This window comes from Neopelma chrysocephalum, unplaced genomic scaffold (genome assembly GCF_003984885.1).
Source record: "Neopelma chrysocephalum unplaced genomic scaffold, ASM398488v2 Primary Assembly neopelma1_97390, whole genome shotgun sequence".
NCBI lineage: Eukaryota > Metazoa > Chordata > Aves > Passeriformes > Pipridae > Neopelma > Neopelma chrysocephalum.
This window is the reverse complement of record NW_020926031.1, coordinates 2308880-2328869: the sequence shown is the minus strand read 5'-3', so window position 1 is coordinate 2328869 and position 19990 is coordinate 2308880. Positions and strand designations below refer to the sequence as shown.

General features: G+C 45.4%; 1 protein-coding gene across 9 annotated transcripts in view; it reads left to right on the top strand.

Moving 5' to 3' along the window:
• ENTPD1 (ectonucleoside triphosphate diphosphohydrolase 1) overlaps positions 1-19138 on the top strand; it is a 30281-nt gene extending 11143 nt beyond the window's left edge. For 5 of the 9 annotated variants that reach the window (XM_027672132.1, XM_027672133.1, XM_027672137.1 and 2 more), the window contains 9 exons: positions 10785-10918; positions 11316-11433; positions 12735-12885; positions 13766-13925; positions 14561-14797; positions 15334-15594; positions 16610-16729; positions 16911-17048; positions 17194-19138. In XM_027672132.1, the coding sequence (XP_027527933.1) occupies positions 10785-10918; positions 11316-11433; positions 12735-12885; positions 13766-13925; positions 14561-14797; positions 15334-15594; positions 16610-16729; positions 16911-17048; positions 17194-17400 (1526 nt within the window). In that variant the 3' untranslated portion in view covers positions 17401-19138. Of the gene's footprint in view, positions 1-299; positions 659-2692; positions 3001-4082; positions 4275-10784; positions 10919-11315; positions 11434-12734; positions 12886-13765; positions 13926-14560; positions 14798-15333; positions 15595-16609; positions 16730-16910; positions 17049-17193 lie in introns of those variants that run through there. The other 4 variants (XM_027672138.1, XM_027672131.1, XM_027672136.1 and 1 more) reach the window with 4 other exon arrangements.
• Positions 19139-19990: the final 852 nt, after the last annotated feature.

The following is a 19990-nucleotide window of genomic DNA, read 5'->3' as shown; positions in this document are numbered from 1 at the left end:
TAAACAAAACAGTGTTTTGTTATTCTTGTTCTCCTTCCCCCCCTTGAGAAATGTTATCAAAGGACAAAGTCTGGCAAAGTATTCAGGACTGGTGTGCTGCTATATGAGTGCTCAGCTAGCACCGACTGCTGTTCTTTCAGATAGCTCTTGCGTGAGTTTTCTGTCTTTATCCTGTCTCCACCTGGTCCCAGAGGAAAGCATGTATCCTGGATTGCAGAGGTAGATGGTAATGTGAGTCACTGCTTGGTATTTAGTGGTAAGAAATTTGATCACTATCAGTCTCCCCAAATCCTAGCAGAAGCCAAGAAAAATCTGAATGTGGCATAAGTTAGTTATTTCTTCTTTGGCTCTATTTTGCTCTTATCAGGCTATTTACTGCACAAGTGGGGCTGTTCTGCTGACTCAGCATCACAAGAAGTGATGCCAAGGCACCTCCAGGCCACATTTAAGACATTACAAAGGAGACCATTAGAGTCACAAGTTTTCTCTTTAGCTGATTTATAAATGGATTTGTTTTCTTTCTTGCTCGTTTGTCCCAGAGCTGTTAATAAATAACTATTTCAATGTCCCTGCTCCTGCAGGAGATGTGAGGAAAGTGTGTGCTCAAGTGAACTTGTTGCAAGCTCTGCAGCTGGGGTGGAGATCCTGTGGCTGGAAGGTAGGCTCCAGCTTGAGCTTGGGACTTCCGTCCCAAATCAGAGGGAAAATGGTGCTGAAAGAGGCTGGGAAGCACAGTGGCAGGAGGGAAGCAGCAGACCTGTAGCTGCTTTTTGCATGGGCCCAGGGTTGCTGACCAGTCCTGCTGCTGGGGAGCTGTGCTCATCTTAACAGAGCCAGCTGGTGGCTCTTTTCTGTGCTATAGATTTGTCCTCTTTCCTATGGCAGCCATGTCACAAGCTTGTTGCTTCGTCAGCTAAAGTAACCTCTGTTTTGTTGGCTTTGACAGTGGAGAGTGTTGATTTCTCTGTCCCAGTAAGCATCTTTGGACTCCCAGGCTAGAGCATGGAAACCTGGAGGGAGTGTTACGGAAGAGCATGGAACTTTTCAGCTTGCATCTCCTTGCTGGGAATGGAGAGCAGCTGGTGGGAGCTCCCCCTCTTACTTCTCTGGGGGAGATGCAGTGAGAAGTCAGAGCTGTGATGTCCATTTGCCAGGCCCAGTCCTGGGTGCAGTCTCTGCAGATGCCTGGGGGCCGTTCAGTCACCCAGAGCCCTGGGTGATGCTTCTGCTGCAGCCCCTTGTACATAATATGTGCAGATGGGACAGCTGACCCTGAGATTAGCTCAGTTGGTTAGAGCCTGGTGCTATTAACACCAAGGTTGTGAGCTCAAGCCTCTGTGAGCCATTCACTTAAGAGTTGGGCTTTGATGATCCTTGTGGGTCCCTTCCAACTCAGAATATTCTGTGATTAAGCTCATGCACTTATCAGAAGGATGGGCTGCTCTGACTGTCCCTCTGTGCCCATGCTGCCTTATCAAAAATATTTTGTGTTTGTATTTTGAAATATTTGAGGCAAGGACAGTGGGGGGAGGGGCAGGGAAGATTAATGAAGACATAGAAATTGAAAACCAAACTATGTTTTGATTACAAATGGGTTTCTTTTCCTGAGCCTAATTCTTCCCTTGGGATTCACTGCATGTCCCACTAATAAGTAATGTGAACTTTAGAGATTAATAACATCCTGTGCCAGCCCATTCATCCAGCAAAACTCCTTGGCTCCTTTGTTACATGTCAGCATGAGGCTCCAGCCTTTTCAAAGTGCTCTTCTGACTGTGAAAATTTAGATTCATATTTACCTCATTACCTTTGTAACATCAAGAAGTATTTCTTCTCTTACACTCAGGAACTTTGTCAAGGCCTGTGCCCCGCAACAGGCTTTGATCCCATGTTCCTTCCCATTGGTTGTCGCTAGAAATGCCACAGGATAATTTGTTTCCTGCTATTTGAAATGGAAATTGCAGCAGGATGAGGAACAGAGCATGATATTCATGCCAAATATCATGAGCTGAATTCTCCTCATGGTTTGTGGGAATCCCAGTTATTAAAGTTGACCTCTGACAACTCAGTATATTTTTCCACGAGGCTTGGACAGTGGATGTACTCGTCATCAGGAGACAGAAACTATTCCAGCTGTTCCCTGTCCTAAGCTACGAAAAGAGGACTGGAGATAGCAGTGCTGACAGCTGGAGGTATGGTGGCAAGTTGGGAAGTGTTTAAGCGGAGTGCTGTCTTTTTTATCCATGCAACCCTAACCCTGGCTTACTGAAAGGAGGCAGCAGGACTGCTGCCCTGTCTGGATAGCCAGGGGCCTTTGCTTCATCTACTAGGATTAGTTGCAAAGGGAAGGTGCTGCAAATGGCTGCTATGTATGTTAAGGGAGGAAAAGCTCACTGGGTTTCTTGCAGGATTAAGAAAAGCTCCTCAAAGAAAGTAGATACCTGTGCTGGAAATCGCACTATTAAGGGGTGGCACAACCTGGATGTAGGGAAAATCCCAGGCACAGATAAGCACTGCAGCTTGTGCACTTGCATGCGGGGCTGCTGCAGAATGGACATCATCCTCCAGGGGCTTTGCCAGTGGTTCTGCTGATGCTGCACCAGCTTGTAACAGTGTTTGTGCTTCTGTGATCAGTCTCCAATTGTTTTTGGTCCTGGATGGGAAGTGAAACTTCAGGAGAAAAGCTGATTGCTTGGCTGTGCAGAAGTACTCGGGAAGCTCGGGTTCCTACTGGCTGCAGAAGCACGGCAGTGGCTCTGCTTGCTCACATGTGGCACTTCGGGCAGCTGTGTTTTTTGTTTGGAAACCAGGGAAATGAGCTTCTGAAAGCAGTAGTGTTGCTCAACACACAAGGTGATCCCAGGAATCTGCAATTCAGAGAAAAACATCTTTGAGATGTGGCAAGAGGCTTGGTGGCCTCAGCCCCTCCAAGGCAGGAAAGGTCATCAATGCAGAGGCATACGGGGAACTGGTGGCTTCTGGGGGTTGTATTTTGACACTGCTGTAAGTGCTGGGTGCAGAGTGTGCTGTGGGTGATGAGGGGTTTGGATCTGTTTTCTCTGTGGTCCTTCTCCCTGTCAGAACTTCCTGTGGGGCATAGCAGTATTTACAGTGCTCAGGACTTTGAGTTCTCCAGGAAGTTTCTGAACTTGCTGGCCCAGTGTAGATATTGAGGGGGGATAGCAATTGTTCTGGAAGCTGTTTCCTCTCTTTTTTTTCCATGACAAATTGTACATCCTACTGGTGTGGGTGGTTGGTGGGACATGGGGAATGGTGGGCTGCACTGGGTTGGTAATGTGACTCACTTATCACCCATCTTCCAATATAAGCAGTGGCCCTGCTGTCTTTAACAGCAACAATAATTAAATAGTTGTACATGATAGCTGCCTGGGGCTGAACTGGGACTAAGTGACCAAAGCAGGAGAGGTTTAGTGCCCGTTACCAGCCAGGATGCTGAAGACAGAGAAGGGAGTGACAATCTACACAGGGATGATGAAAGCTGATATGATGGTGGATTTTAGTGGAAGACAGGGTAATTCCTCAAAACTGGGGGTGATCATTTCATAATTTGCAATGCATTACTTCCAGCTCAGGAGAAATATATGTTGGCCCCAGTCTTGACACAAAAAGAGACATTGCAATGAGAGTTTTGAATTATTACAAAAGCAATTCACAGTTACTCTGTGTCAACAATGTCTAGTTGTTAAAAGAAGTGACTTCACAAAATAAAAAAAACTCGAGCTGAATCAGCAGAGTATTTAAAATGGGCAAATAGGAATGCTAATCAGAAGGAGACTATTCATTTCTTATGCTCTTCCACAGAAGCCGTAATCCAACTGCTGAAAGTTGTGTTAATTTGAAAAAGAATAAAATCTCTTAAAGTTGCATATTTAGAGGCAAAAAAAGGGAAGCTAAAATTAGTGCAAATTTAAAGTTGCAAAGTGTAAAAGATGGTCAAAAGAAGCATAAGGAAAAAATCATGGCCAGAGATTTAAGAAGAGCAAAGAAGAACGTAAGGATCTTGAGCACAACAGGAAGCCTGGCAGCACCACTGACCCATTGCAAGTCAGTGTATTAGAACTATCAATGACAAAGCTGAAAAGGTGTCAGCACTTGATTTTTCTTTCCCCCTCTCTCCTCTTGAAAGACAAACAAATGCCTTCACATCATGTGATAGTCAGGTATATTCAAGCAATAACTTAGCTGATAAGCCAGGGAGGAGGGGAAACCATCTGGAGCTCACTGGATATTTTCCGATGGAACTTCAAGCTTTGTGGGTAATGACAATAAATCTTCTCCAGTTAAAACAGAGCTTTGATGGGCTAGTAGCAAATTAATACCAGAAGTCTCCTGACAGGAGACTGATGTAACTGATTACAGTTTTCTTTTCCTATTTGAAAAACCTCTTTGAATTGAGAATCCTAAAGAAATGAGTACGAGCACAAGTAGGGTACAGGCATAGAAGTCCAGTAAACACCATATAAATATGAAAAATAACTGTTTAAAGGTCACTGTGTCAGCAATATCCTGCCACTTGTTGGTTGTATATTAAATATCTGGGTCTGACTGCTGTGATATAAGCCAGAATAATATCTTCCTGCCGAGATATTTAATCAGCAGGCATCAGGAAACCTTGGTGGGGCTGGTGTATAATAGCAGGGAGATGGGCTGTGATGCCAAGCTGGGAGGCAGTGTGAGTGCCTTGCAGAGAGCCAGGGAGGCTGAGCACCATACCCAGCACTGCAGGGCACCGTGGGAAGGTCTCTGACAGGGGAACCTGCTTTGTGCACAGGGTGAATGGGGGATTTGTTGGTGTGGTAGTCTGGGTCACTGGGGCTCGTGCCCAGAGCCCCCTGGGCGTTGCCTCTCCAGCAGTAAACCCACACCGCAGGGACAGTGTAAGCAGGGCCGTGGGACTGCCCTGAGTACAAAGCCCCTCTGTGCTCTGGGCAGATGCGGAAGGCAGAGAAGGGGCCTGTGTGCTGCCTGCTCCTTTGTGTCTGTCTCTTGATGCCATTGCTCGGCTTTTGCTGCCTCCAGCACCCGCCAGCTCTCCAGGATTTCCATGTGCTTTTTTTTTCCAGGAAAACAGAGCTCGTCCAATGTGTCTTGTGCAATTTCCCAGGGTCATATCCCAGTCACAACACTAAAAGCAGCAAAAGGATGAGTTGCTCCCACACCAAACATTGTTGTACACATGGATAGCATTTAGCAGGATGGTTGCCATGACTGAGTTATGTCCGAATGCAACCTGGAGCTTTGTTGGGGAAAGGAGGGAACACATTTATTCAACTGCATCTGTATCCCACAAGGAGAGCATAGGCATTGCATTGGCCTTTGCTAACAGCGTAGCTTATGAGTTCATTGGTCTCTTTTTGCTGACTCCCTGCCTTCTGAACCAGAAGGAAACAGAGCTGGGAGAAAGTCCAGGAGCCACCCCTGTCCTAAGGCAGGATCAGCTACAACAGTGCTGGCAGATAGAGATGTCATTTGTCTGAAGACAATTAAAGAGTCTCCCTTGCTCTTCTTTTTTCCAAACTTAACAATCCAATTCCTTCAATCTTTCCTCATAGGTCAAACTTTTAGACTTCTGATGTTTCTTCTTATTCTCTTCTGGAGTTTCTCCAAGTGATCTACATCTTTCCTCAAAGGCAGTGCCCAAAATTGGTCATAGAACCTCACAGGAGGCTTTACCAGCTTTAGATGGAGGGAAGGATTACTATAAACTGCTGCAATAATGTTTTCTCTAGAAGAGCTACTTAACAGATTGCTTACCACGCTGTCTTTGGGTGATGACTGTTATCTAAATGTCATATTTTCTCTTGTCCTTAAGTGAGTTAGGGTTTCCCCTATTTGTCAAATTTATTTTCAATTTCAGTCCTGTGTGTCAGTGAGCTTTTCTCCCAACTTGGTGTTATCTCAGAGACAGGCACACTCTTTATCTTCCAGCTCACTAGTGCACAGGTATGTGTGTACATGGGACAGATTAGTTCAAGCACTCTGCCCGGCTGTGTAGCCTAGATTCATAGGAGTCTGCTGGGATTTGAGACATGTAGGGCTGCGTGATTTCAGTATCAAATGTCTCTGAAAGACAGCATCCAAAAAACCCATTACATTGTTTGGATTATCAGTTCTACTGACACTTCAGTGTTTGTACTTCAGCACTTACAAGTATTTAAACTGGAAAAACATAATCCAGTAAATATGTATTTATTATTCTGCATAGCACTACTAGGAGGGTCAGAGATCACACCAGTATTTAGGCCACAATCTTTGCCATATGCATAATTAAAACTTGGAGCAGAGTCTCCCACACTGTTCCATGTAACAGTTGTAAAAATCCTGATCTGGAGCTTAAATTCTAATTTCAACATGCCCAGTGTCTAGCCCTGAGATTTTGAAATAAACCCTCTTAAACCAAAGCCATTTACTTACTGTATATGTGCTTGTATGTATATTCTAAGACAAACCTGAGCCTCTCCACAGCCTAAGACGTTGGCCTGAAACAGGTGGTTTACATTACTTCGCAAAGTCTTCCTAGGTAACCTAGACAAGAGGATGTTTAAATGAAAAAGGCAGACAAAGAATGAGTAAGAAGTCAGTTGGGGACAGAGGAAATTTCATAAAAGGGTTGATAAATGAGTGTGGCTCTTCTGAGTGTTTATGGTTTCAAATGTTTGGTTGTGGTGAGTCTGAAGGCAGGAGTGCCTCTTGAGTAACGTGCATCAAAACCTGATGCAAGTTCAGCAACCTCACAGAGTAATTGGTGAGTTTTTCAGGCAATTCAGCCTGAAAAGCTAATGAATACTGAAATCTCATTTTAACTCACCAGAAGGATAATGTGTGTATCTCCTCTCCATCTTGAACAGCAGCACTGACTGCTCCCATGCCCTTTCCCTGCTATCACTGCTGACAACTCCACAGACACGAAACCCTGCAGTTAGTAAATGAGCACAGACTGCATTGCCCAAGCCCCTCTCTAGTAGGTGGGTTTGCTGGGATTCCATGGCAGAGGTGCTGGGTTGACTTAGCTCTGGCCATTATGGTAGATGATCATGTTTCTGAGGTAGTACAGGTCCCTACCTCACTTCATTTTGGGCTGGGACTGTGTCATATCCTGCGTTCATTACTGTGCAAGGCTAGCCTTGCAGCTCTGGTCAGAATGCTCAAGAAAAATAAAAGCAGATTATTCTATATGCAGAGAAGTGCTGCATATAGATGGAAAAGGTAGATGGAAAAGGCTGGAAACACAAAAATCCAGAAAGGATCATTGTTTATAAGTTGACTAAGAGAGTAAATTCCAAAAGGATTGAGAGTTGCAGAAGTTATGAGATCAAAGTGGAACACAGACAGAAGGAATAGACTAGCAATAAAGAAATAAAGACTGAAAATGAGAATGTTTCTGACCATACAGAGGTGTAGTGAGAGCATAAAGGTGATGATGGGAACTGTCTCTGTCAGTGTGGCACTTGTGCAGTGGAAGAGTGATGGCCTTGCATTACAGCCTCTTATGATCTCTTCTGTAACAGACAAGTGTGAACACCCAAAGGAAAGATCACACATCAGCTTTAGCTGTTGTGCTAAGCCAGAGTTTACAAAAATATTTGTATTGATTAGAGATGATAGGTTACAGTGAGGTTATCTGAACTGAGCATGGCTTTGGACTATGCACAGCATCTTTCCTTTTCTCCTTGACAATCCTATTTTCAGTTTCCAAACAAGCCTTAGTTTCTCCTTATTTCATCTCTAAAAGCAGCTGGTTGCCTGATTCCTTTTAACTTTTGTTGCTAAGTCTTGCTTGGTGAGAAGGGAGTTGGGAGGTGGGCAGCCTCGGCTGTGAGTGACATCTCCTGGCATACAGAGCTGCCAGTGACTTAGTGTCATTTGAGGGGTAGTTTCATATTTGTCTTGAGGCTCTGGAAGACAAAGGAGTCAAACCTGCTTCCTTGCCTTCACACAGAGCTGCCTCCCACACTGGTGTGGTCCTTCCTGGGTTATGCACTGAGAGCAACAGGATTTCTGCAGCAAAACTGCTGTCAGCTGGAGTGGCTGACAACATCCTTCTCAGTTCTCTGTCTTAGAGACAGAAAGGGTATTAGATCTGGTTGTGTTTTGATACCATCACTGGCTGGAACCAATGGTAGCCCTTACAAAAAAAGCAAAGAGACCAAAATTAGAAACAGACAGAGATGCCTGAGCAGCTGGGCTGTGCTCCAACATCTAGAGAGTGCTTAATGCCCGCGCAGCCGGGCAGGGCTCCAGCACCCAGAAGCTCTGAGGTCGGGAAGAAGAAAAGCAGCATCATTTCTATGCCTACTTAAGGCCTTATGTTTTTGTCACTGCTTACAGAGGGCAGTATGGGAGAAAGAGTAGAGCTCTGTCTCTATTTGGGTTCTGGCTGGGCACAGAGGCAGAAGATCATGTCTGCTTAATCTTTAGTTGAGGAAAAAATGGTTAATGGAAGAAAAGTCCTGGGCTCTGGCAACTAGATGGTCAAGTATTGCTCCACTTTGTGGACACTGGGGAGTGTCTGCATGACATTCAGCAGTGTGAATTTGAAATTCAAAGGAGCTGAAGGAAGCGAGAGTAAGTTCATTCTTTAGCCACTGCAGAACCTAGAGCTGATGGAGGTAACCAAGTGCACAGAAAAGGGAATTGTTGAAATGCCTCACTTTTCTGAACAAATGGCAGGTGAATTTTTATGACATTGAATTCTTTACCTGGATTTGCAGAGTTGTTGTTTGGTTTGGGTTTTGTTTGTTTTTTTAAATAATCGAGTATTCAGTTATGTACACTTTGAGTGCTATTTAGAAGGTTATTACTTTGCTAGGCTACCTTCTGGATTATGCTTATCATTCTGTACCTTTTCCTGTATGAAACATTTCAGTAAAATTCTCCTCGGTAGCATAAGAGTTCACACAGATGAATACTCTGATATGGGATACAGCAATGAAATCACATCTCTACAACCCGCAGAGTCCTGAAAAGTGCTCATGATACTGAACTAAAATTCAGGCAAGAGTCACATTCAGGGGTAAGGAAATAATGTGCCTTGGCAGAAAAATGAGGGATCTCACACTGCACGTGGGACGCAGACAATTATCATTATGCCTCTGCCTGCAGACAAGGGATTTCTACAGCTGTTTATTGGAATGGTCCATTATAGGGAGAAAATTGTTCCTGCTTTGCTGCTAATGCTAGTACTTTTCAGAGTGTGGCTGCTGAAAAGATACAGCAGTCAGACAATACCCATCACAACAGGAAATTTGAAAATCTTAGAAGTTGTGCAAAGTCACCCAGCCTTCGTTCCTATGACAGTAAACACTCAACAAAGCACTTAGTGGCTGCCTTTAGGCAAGATCTCAGAGTAAGGGTGGCAGTAATTGTGTGAATGTGCTGTGCAACTGTCAGCAGCACTTTCATTTTTCAAGCACGCTAACTTCTTATCTATACTGTGCAGCTAATTTTACATTATAGCATCTGGTTTTATTCATTTTGCTAGGGTTAAAATAATCTTTGTTTAACAGACATGCTCAGTGCTATCATAACCCAAGCCAGCTACTCTCTCCAATAGGACGAAAAGTCTCCCAGCTGTCATGCTCTGCTGTTTCTAATCACTTTAAGCCATGAGTTCTGGGGCATTTTTGAATAAAGCTGGATAAAATACATTCTTACTTCCTACTGTCTGGTATGTGCACTAGATTGTTTTTTCAAGCTGCATTCTTGGAAATACTGGCAAGCATGCTGTGCCCCTAACAGGCACTCACAAAATGTGAGTGTAACAAGCGTCCAAATTTCACAGTTAGCCTCAGCAGATTTACATGTGAGTGTGATGAGAGGGAACACAGAGCTCCAGGGCTATGTTAGGTTTCCAATGGACATATCTGCAGCATCTTCAAAGCAAGCTCTCTTGGTGTTTCTAGGTTCCATTTTCTCTAGGTAGGTGGGAAGATGTTATTTGTCAATAGTTAGAGATTTCCAGAGATGCGTTGCTTCTTTTCACTTGGGCTAACTTCTGAAAATAACTCTAGGATTTGGGGTCATTTGTACGGTCAGGTAACACTATATAGTTCTGGCACCTGGGACCACCTCTCACATAAAACCAGAGCAGTGAGAAGATGGCCCTGGTCAGAACTTGAAAGCTTTTCATATTTGCATGCATGACGTGTGGTGCCAGAATGGATTTGGAGCATTGACTTGGTATCACCTGGATACCCCTGGAACCCTGGTTCTGGCATGCAGATGCAGAGCAGGTTCAGTCACCTTACCTTATTGGAGGGTGACAATAGTTGATGTGGTTGCCTGCATCAAAGTATCGTCACCATCCTGGATGACCTGTAATGTATTTCTAAACATGTCCTAGAGTATTTATGCATAAGGAGAAGAGAAATTAATATCCATGTGAGCAGTCAGATGATCAGTGCTTTTGAGTATGGAGCATGAATATGGGTAGAAATGGATTTCTTGTCATAGTGGGAGCAAGTATGTCCACTAGAGCTATTTAGTTGTTACATGTGTTGAATTTACATCTAGATTATAAATCTGGGAAATACATTGGGCACAGGGCAGACCATGGAGGTGTGGCATGGCCCATGAAAGCACATCTGCAGGACACCAGGGCTGAGCTCTGCCTCTAAGAAATCCCACACAAGTACGTGGAGTAGGAGATGGGACAGGGATGGGCAAAGGCTTCATAGTGGAAAGGGACTGCAGGAATGTGCCTAAAGATCTTTGGGGTGTGAGGTAAGATGGGCTACTGGGATACTAACATCTTTTTTCTGCTCTAGTCACAGGTACCAAACCAAAGATGTCCTCGACAAGAAAGATTCTACTCATCCTGGGATTCCTCTCTACTTTGGCTGTAATTGCTTTAATTGCTGTAGCAGTGACCCAAAACAAGCCACTTCCGAAGAATATTAAGGTATTACAAGCTGGTACTCTTAAAAGAAAACAAGCTGGGGAGTTAGGTGTTCATAGTGCTCAAGGACATGTTGCTGCCCTTGCTGGGTCTGGCTAACCTCTTTTTCTGGCTCCATGCACCTCAACATCTTGTTTTACATCTTTGTCGTAAAACCAGATACGGCTTCACAGGGGACCATCTCTTAAGTAATCAGTCTCAATTTTGCTGCTTTTCTGCTCTTGTATCTTTTGATGGAAACTTTACACTGAAGCACTACTGAGAAGAGTAATGACACACATTCCCACAGCTGCCAGATAAGCTAAGCTGTTCGCTTCTGGTCCCCCTGTGTGTGGAGGCCAGCACATACTGTGTGTGGTTTGGTGCCTCAGGTGTGATAGTGGCTCTGTCTTGCCCACAGTATGGGATTGTGCTGGATGCGGGATCGTCCCACACTAACCTCTATGTGTACGAGTGGCCAGCAGAGAAGGAGAACGACACTGGGGTGGTGAAGCAGGTGGAGGTGTGTAAAGTTGAAGGTAAGAGGAGGAAAGGGAGCTATGGAAGGGGCATGGGATGAAGAAGAGATAATGCAATCAAAGGGTGGGGGAAGAGAAGCCTGGGAGAAGAGGCCAATATTGAAAACAGTGTTACGTCACTTAAGAGTTAGACTTGAGGATCCTTGTGAGTCCCTTCCAACTCAGAATATCCTGTGAGTATTCTTATTCTGTGAACTAATGTATATCCCACCTCTTCCCATGGGGAGCTGTATATACTTGACCTTCCTGGGGGAAAAATGGATCCACTTTTTCCTTTGTTTTTAGAATGCTTGGAAGTAAGTGCTTTTTGGAAATATCTACACCAAAGAATGTATTTAAATAAATAAAATGTCAGCACACACTCTTGCTGAAGTGCTGATGAATATCAGGCAGTGAGAGGGGAGGGCATGGTTTGCTTTTTTCCAAGGCTTCTATGCAATCTAGGCACTGGGCTTAAGGCCCAAGGTTGCTCAACTTAAGCATGTCATGGTTTATTTTTTATTCTATTTAATTGCTGCGTAGATATTTTATGGTTCAGGAAGGCATAATTGAAGCCTAAGGGTGCACAAAACAAGGAGCAGCACAGACCATCATGGATCACTGCACTCTGAAGGGATGAGAGGTGTTGTCAGACCTGCCTGGGGTCTTTTCAGGCCCCTGCAGTGCAAGGAAGAGCCCTACCATTATCAAGCTGCTGCCATAGCTGCTCAGCACTGCGCCATCCCACATCATGGGCAGCACGCTGAGCATATGGCAACCTGGGGCGAGTGCAGCCTGGGCTTCACTGCTGTGCAGGCACTGGGCCTGAGGCAGTTCAGGGGACGTGGCAGAGAGGGACAATGAATTTTTCTTTGGGTTAGCGTGAAAGGCAATAGCTGCAAAACACCCAGTGTTGTAGTGTGACTATAAAGTACACAAACAAATGATAGCATCTGCCCCTGGAATCCCCAGCACAGTGGAGGGTCAGGGATTTTCAGGCACAGATCCAGGGTACTCCCAGGCAGACTCAGAGAAGTCTGCAGCTGTTCAAGACATGCTCAGGAAATGGTTTGTTTCACTGCAGTCCTCATTGCTAGTTCATAGCCTGCGTCTGCGTCTTGGAGAACAGATGGCAGATGCTGGGCACTGTGGCCATCCCCCTGTGCATTGGGTTTAGTTGGTGCTGTAGGATTTCTAAAGCTTCTCAGGAATGGGGGGGTTGAATCTGATACTGCTGCCTGTGATATGGTTTAATACACCTGCTCATGGCACCATTGTGGGGTTATGGAGTTGGAACAGTGAAGTGTCTTTATTTCTTGCAGGCCCTGGGATCTCAGGTTACTCCCATGCCACAGAGAAGGCAGGTCCCTCTCTGGCACAGTGCCTACAACAAGCAAAAGAGGTGATTCCCTCAACGCAGCACAAAGAGACACCTGTCTACCTCGGAGCAACTGCTGGCATGCGGCTTCTCAGGTACTGTAGGGCCTGTCCCCTTCTCCTGCAGTGCTGCACCTGGGATCACCATGGATGCTCAGTGGGGGCCTCTTGGGAAAAGTCCTTGGAGATACTGCCAGCTCACACTGTGCCCAGATACCCTCTTCTGAAGCTGACCTCTCTGAACCCCGAGTCCTCCTGGCTCTTCCCTTGCTTGCTCAGCTTGCCTACTCAGTCCAACCTTCTATCATCTCCTGTATCCAGATGCAGCACAGAGACACCAGGAGATCAGCAGTGCCGAGCTGATGCTTAGACATCCCCCACATCAAAGGGATGCTCAAACATCCCCACAATCTGGTATTAGGCCTAACCCAGAATTTTTGAGCTCAACCATGTTGTAACTCCCCACATATCTTGACTCATCCTGGGGCCATCACAGGATAAGGTAACTTCATAATCACATACTCCTTTAGTTCTAATTTGTGATTTTCATGGAGGTGCTCCAGAACTCTTGTCTGGCTATAACCCAGAGCTGATCTTATGTATATATTTCCTGGGAGATCTCCCTGGGGATACCTTCCAGATTTCTTCTCAAACGGTGGTTGTGAAAAGTGAGAGGAATCTCCACAGTGCAATTCCTATCAGGACACATGCTCCAGGAGAACAAGAGCTCTGGTCTCTGCTCCAAGTATCACTCTCAGCTCCAGGGTCTGTAAGTGTCAGACCTGGTGGCAGCTGTGCTGTCAAGGTGTTGACAGAGAAGGACATGGCCAGTTGGAACTGGACAACCCATATGAATGACTGTTGTCTTATAATTAACACTTGGTGGGGAGTTGCATTCTGCCTACTCAGAATAAAGCTCATAGACTACTGAGAGCTGTCAGCCAGAGTCACTCCATCCTTTCTTCCATTTGTCCAGGTTGGAGAATGAAAGTGCAGCTGACGAAGTCTTGTCCTCAGTAGAGACGACACTACGCTTAGCTCCCTTCAACTTCCAGGGTGCCAGAATCATCACTGGTCAGGAAGAAGGAGCCTATGGATGGATCACCATTAATTACCTTCTGGGCAGTTTCAAGCAGGTAGTACTTCTGTAGCAAGTATGTTTGAATAATTGGCTTGCAGCACTTTGTAAATCATGCCTCACAAGAAGCTGTTGCAAGCACCTACCTTCCCTTGTAAGCCATTTACCAGGGATCAGGAAGCTGCACATCTTGCCTCAGCAGTTACTATGAGTATATCCTGACACTTAGTGATATCAGGCTGCACCACTGTAGTCAGGCTTAAAGCACTGAAATAAAACACCAGCATCTTCAATAATTTTGCTTGGGTACAGCGTCCTTCTCACTTCCTGATCTAAAATACTTCTGTGTCTGTAAAGTCTGACAGTGATTCTTTACTATTGAGCTTATAAATCATCTGGGAACTGAAACAGTAAGTTGGCTGTCTTTTTCTCATAACAATTGTATTACATTTTATATTCTTAGTCCTCCTGCAAGCACTGTGATGTGATCCACGTTATGCATTTACAAACCTGCACCTTTCTTGTGTCATGTTCCAGCTCTCATGTCATGCCCCTCTCCAAGACTTCCTGTGTTTTCTGTGTTCTGTGCTTCTGTTTCTCCACATAAGTCTTTCTCTTTTTTTTTATCTCCAAAATAAAATCTTCTCCATGCCTGATATATCTGTTTTACTTTGAAATTAATTTTTTTTAAAGTCTGGCTGGAAAAAGCTTCTACATTCCCTGAAATCCACAAGTGAGACATCAGGAGCACTAGACCTTGGAGGAGCCTCAACACAGATTACCTTTGTATCAAAGGAACTCTCTTCTGAGTCTCCAGAGAACCAGCTCTACTTCCGTCTCTATGGCAAGGATTACCAGGTGTACACACACAGCTTTCTCTGCTATGGGAAGGACCAGGCTCTGCAACAGAAACTGGCCAGGGACCTACAGGCAAGTATATCTACACCTGTAATTTCACATGGAGACCCTGGACCCTCCATCTTTGGCATACTGGTGCTGTGTCCCAGCTAAATGCCTCATCTCTTAGTCTGGATTAGGGAAACATCATTGTCCTCCATAAAAACTGGGCACAAGGTGCCCAAAGAGGTGCCAGTCAATACTTTCAAAAGTACTACCAATCTGAGGTGCCTTGATTCTTGGGCACAGGATAGCAAGAGAACTGCACTTAACTGAAGTACTCAGGGGAGATGACATTTTACAGTCTCTGAGAATCCCAAATCAACAGCAGCTTCACAAACTGTGGCTGAAAGTAATTTGCCCAGGGTCCTACATGGAGGCTGTAGCAGTACCCACACCTTCCCCCTCAAAGCCAGTGTCTTAAGCCATCCTCATCCCTTTGACCTGATGTGTGCACCTTGATGTGACGTATCATGACAAGTGCTTTGTGGCCACCATTCCCTGTGGCTCTTTCTCAGGGTGTTACTCTAGAGCAAAGTGTAACAGCTTGAGTTGATTTTTACTTTCAGACCGTGGAGAGCAGCAGTCTCCTTGACCCATGCTTTCACCAGGGGTATCAGAGGACTATAAATATAAGTGACTTCTTCAAAAACCCTTGTACATCAGACAAGAAAAAGCAATTACCTTTCAGCCAGCTGTACATAGAGGGAGAGGGAGATTATCAAAAGTGCCGAGAAAACATCCAGAAACTCTTCGACAAAACCAATTGTCCTTACTCCAGTTGCTCCTTCAATGGGATATACCTACCTCCATTACAAGGGGATTTTGGGGTGAGTCTTCACAGTCTTCAACTCTTTATAATTCAGAATGTTAGAAGAGCAGAAGCTCAGAGTAATGCTAGAGTGCATTCTTCATGACTGAGACAGGAAATCATTTATAAGATGGCTTTTTGGACATGTACCTACAAAAGTAGTGCTGCACTTGTGGTGAGGGCAGACATGTAAGAGCTACTTCAGTAACTACTGGCCTGCCAGTACTGCACTGTTCCCATTCTGACCCATCTCCTTGGGGTTCTGTATTTACTAATTCATTTTTAAGCAGTCCTTCCTGATGGCCAGCACCAGAGGCAGGAGAGCCTGCTGCAGGCAGGTACCCTACTCCGCAAACCTTGTCTCCTGAGGTCAGTGGTGGAACCAGACCTGAAATTCAACCAGAAGTGTCTGAGTGCTACTAAAACCAGTCAGCTCACCTGTCTGCTTCCCAGACATGATGAGGAGACAGTGCACACTCTGAACACATATTACGTGTGACACCATGCTGACCATCAGTCCTAGCGCTGCAAGACTTCAGTGACTTTGAGGCTTTCTGGGGAACTGTTAATACACCCTTGCCCTGTTCATAAACTGCCCTCTACCTATCAGCTACTGACCATGGTCAGAGAGGAGTTTTCTGGACTTCGGATTATATGATGGGGCTCTGTACAGTCCTTTCAGACCATCACTTCTGCTCTTTGTGGTGATATCAGTTGCACACTCACTTCGTTCAGTTGCTAGAATGGGATCACGGTTGTGATGGCAATCAGCGTCCACTGTATGCCACTGGCACATGTAAAGGAGAGAGATTACAGAAGCTCTTCAGGATACCATAATTTCTACTTCCACCTCTCAGCAGTTCTGAGGGGTATGTCTCAAAATGACATCACTCTTGAAAATGTACCTGCTCTTATGTGTGTGATGTTGCTTCTTATGTTTCTCTATCTGTAAACAAACTCATTTTTTTAATGGGATTTCTGCTGTTCTGCTCATGCTGAGGCCCAGTCAGATTAAAACAATCTCTCTCCTTCAGGCTTTTTCTGCTTTCTATTTTGTGATGAACTTTTTGAACCTGACCGGTGAAGCAAGCCCTGTTCCCCTGAACAAAGTGACCAGAACCATTGAGAGCTTCTGTGCCCGGCCTTGGCAAGAGGTGAGCAGTGCTTGTTGTGGTAGACTATGGCTGCTGATACTTTTATGTAGGATAAATAGCTGGGGTTAATTTCCAAAGCAAGATGGGGAAGATTCCCCCAGCGCCTATAGTGGATGCTCAGGCACAAGCTGGAGCAGTGGGAAGGTGTGTTTAACAGCCTGGTGATTGCCTCCTTCCCTAGGTGAAGACAATGTATCAAAACATCAAAGAAAAGTACCTGAGTGAATATTGCTTCTCTGGAGCCTACATCCTCTCTCTCCTGGAAAATGGCTATGAATTCACCGAAGATAACTGGCAAAGGATCCACTTCCTTGGAAAGGTTTGTATCGTGGTGGGGAGGGCTCTGCCCTGCACACCCCTACTGCACAGCCTGGCCCTTTATCCCCAGGAGGGTCACTGCCCCAGCAATGCCACAAGCAGCCCCTGCACCTCCCAGTGCTGATTCTGCTCCTCTTCTGTTTCAGATTGGTGGCAGTGATGCAGGTTGGACCCTGGGCTACATGCTGAACCTGACCAACATGATCCCTGCAGAGGAGCCAGCTGTGCCCCCTCTCTCCCATGGCAGCTACGTGGGGCTGATGGTGCTGTGCTCCCTTGTGCTGGTGTCTGTGCTCCTGTTTGCCTGGCTTCTCTTTCACAAGCCCAAGTGCCTGCAGAAGGGGATTGTTTAGGAAGAACCTGGAGGGGAGAGGGGCCATGTCATCCCGGCTGCTCAGGGCTAGGAGACCCCAGCAGAGCAGGCGGTACTGCAGAGTTCCTCTCACTGAAGCTACTGACTGTACAAGGGCATTTATTTCTTCTGACTCACACTTGCACTGAGAGATGTTGGGACATCAGGCTCGCCACCTTTCTCTGCCAAGGACAGACAAGTTGGTGTCCCCTCCTTGAATGGGTTGTACTTTCATTCAATGAAACTTTGCTGCTTGTTGGTTTCTGCCTTGTGCACAGCATTATAAAGAGAAAAGTGGCAGCAATCTTTGGGAGCCAGTGCTCCTGCAAGGGTAATCTCAGGGTCACACATCCCACTGAGCTCTTGGGAGCTGTCACACACAGGGTGATCCTGCTCATTCTCTGCTGAAGCTGTTCCCAAGAGCCCTTTCCACACCAGCACACCTCTGCTCACCTCCCTGCGCCCTGAGCTCTCGCAGCCCTACAGCTGGGTACAGCACTTGCACCTGACTGCCCCCTGAAGGTGGGTCAGGCTCCCAAATGCCACTCTGGGAAAAGAAGGGATGAGGATGAAGAAACTGAGCGTGCTGGTGGTCATCAGCCCTTAGCTGGGCTCTGGTGGCTGTCAGCTCCTTTTGCAGGTGGTAAGAGGCCTTTTTCCCACATTTTCCTGATGTTGTTGCTGGACCAAAGCTGGCTCACTGTCGCACTGAGCCATTCCCATGCCCCTAGGGTACATCAAGACATGAGTTCCCAGCCAGGCATTGCTGTTTTTTGCAGAAACAGCTTGTACTGGCCAAGGATCCTTGCCCAGTAGTGAGTGCTTATGCCTACAGGAACTCTGGTGTTATCAGCATGCCTGTAGGTATAGATCCACTAAAGCAATCCAGGGTCACTGTGCTGATAATACAGCAGCCTCCAATCTAGGGAAAATGTTTATTAAGTAATGTTCCTATAGACAGCTGGCAGCAATTAACCAGCATTGGTTAACTTTGCTTTCCATCAGCAAAATTAGTGAAAATTTGCCTTTTCTTCCCTGATGGAATAGGCTTATCCTATGGCCATACGACCCAGGGCTTGTGAGTGCACATACTGAGGCCCATCTTCTAGCACACAACTAGGATGATGCCATTGATTGGGTTTATGAATCACTTTCTTCCATTTTTCCATTCCTTGGTCTGAAAAAAAAAACAGAGGTAAGTCAGAAATCCATTTTTGTAAAAATGCTCAGAAACCACTGGTGCCTGTCTACCTCCCACAAAATCTTGGATATCTCTTCTCCTAATGGCCTGTAAGTGCCAGAGGTCAAAAGAAAGCAGATATTATAGAGAAAAAGGCATGGTAAACATGTACCTTCACGTGTTTCCCCAAGCAAAGGTGCAGGCAGTGAGGAGGGGGTCAGGATGTGCACACCCAATAACACCTTCTCCTTTAGGCAAGCACAGACACAGAACTCAGAGTTTTCATGCTCTCCCAACCTGTTCTTCTGCACAGCTCAGGCATGAAAATATCCTGCAGTTATTTCTGCTTTATGCCTGGAAGTAGAAGCCCTACCATATTGAAGAACCTAAAGGTAAGGGAAAAATCTACCCTATGATCTTTGGGCAGATCGTTGTTCTTCCAAAAATTTGTGTCTTATTTTTGCTCTGAAGTAGCTGACTTCAGCTTCTGTTGGACCTTGTTCTGCCCATTTCCAAAGGACTGAGTAACTCTGCTATTAAAAATCCCTTTTTCCTTGTTGGTGCTTGCAAATTGTCATTATATCATATTAAATAGGTTGATCTTCAATCTGTGAAGTGCTCTGTGCTGACCTCACTTGTAGCTCTTGACTCCACTTCTTTTAAAAGTTTTACATCTTTCTGAAATTGGAACACCAAAGTTTTTATTAGTGAGTGATAGTAGAGTCATTAATAGTGTGTATAAAGTAATATCCTCTGGTTTTGATCTGTACTCTGTGTTCCCCATTTATATATCTCAGGGCCAGGTCTGCTCACTCAACAGAAAGTTTTGAGGCTGTTTTGTCCAGTTGGACTATTGCAACTTTTTTTTTTTCTCAGTAATTGCATTCCAGAACAGCTGCTGTCCCACATTGTGCATCACTGTCTCCAATATGAGCTATTTTGCCTTTCCACGTAGCTCCACTGAAACACACACTGTTCAAAGAATATTCCCCGAGCAGATTATCCAGTTTGATCCACAAATGACACTTCACCACACTGTTAGTCCATTCATCAGTTTTTGTTTTGTCTGCAAATAGACTGAGATGTTGAATTCAGTTAGAGATGCAGTCTTCCTTCAGGTTTTTTTCAGCAAATATAGGTAGATGAGAGACTAACGGTAGTTTTTGATCGTGGCTGGAAGGCATGCAGGAGAAATGTGTGATTAGAGCTGCTTCTGCTGCCCAGACAGCCTCATTTGCAACACACCTCATCTTGTGCCACCTCCCTTGCATACAGAGTCTTCATAGCAAAGCAGATGCCCTGGAGAAGTTCCCCACACCTGCTGGTGCATCCTTTCTCCCCATGAACAGCATGGAAACCTGCAAAATGGCAATTCCTCTCCTGCGATCTCTTTGGGGATCTGGCAGCTGCT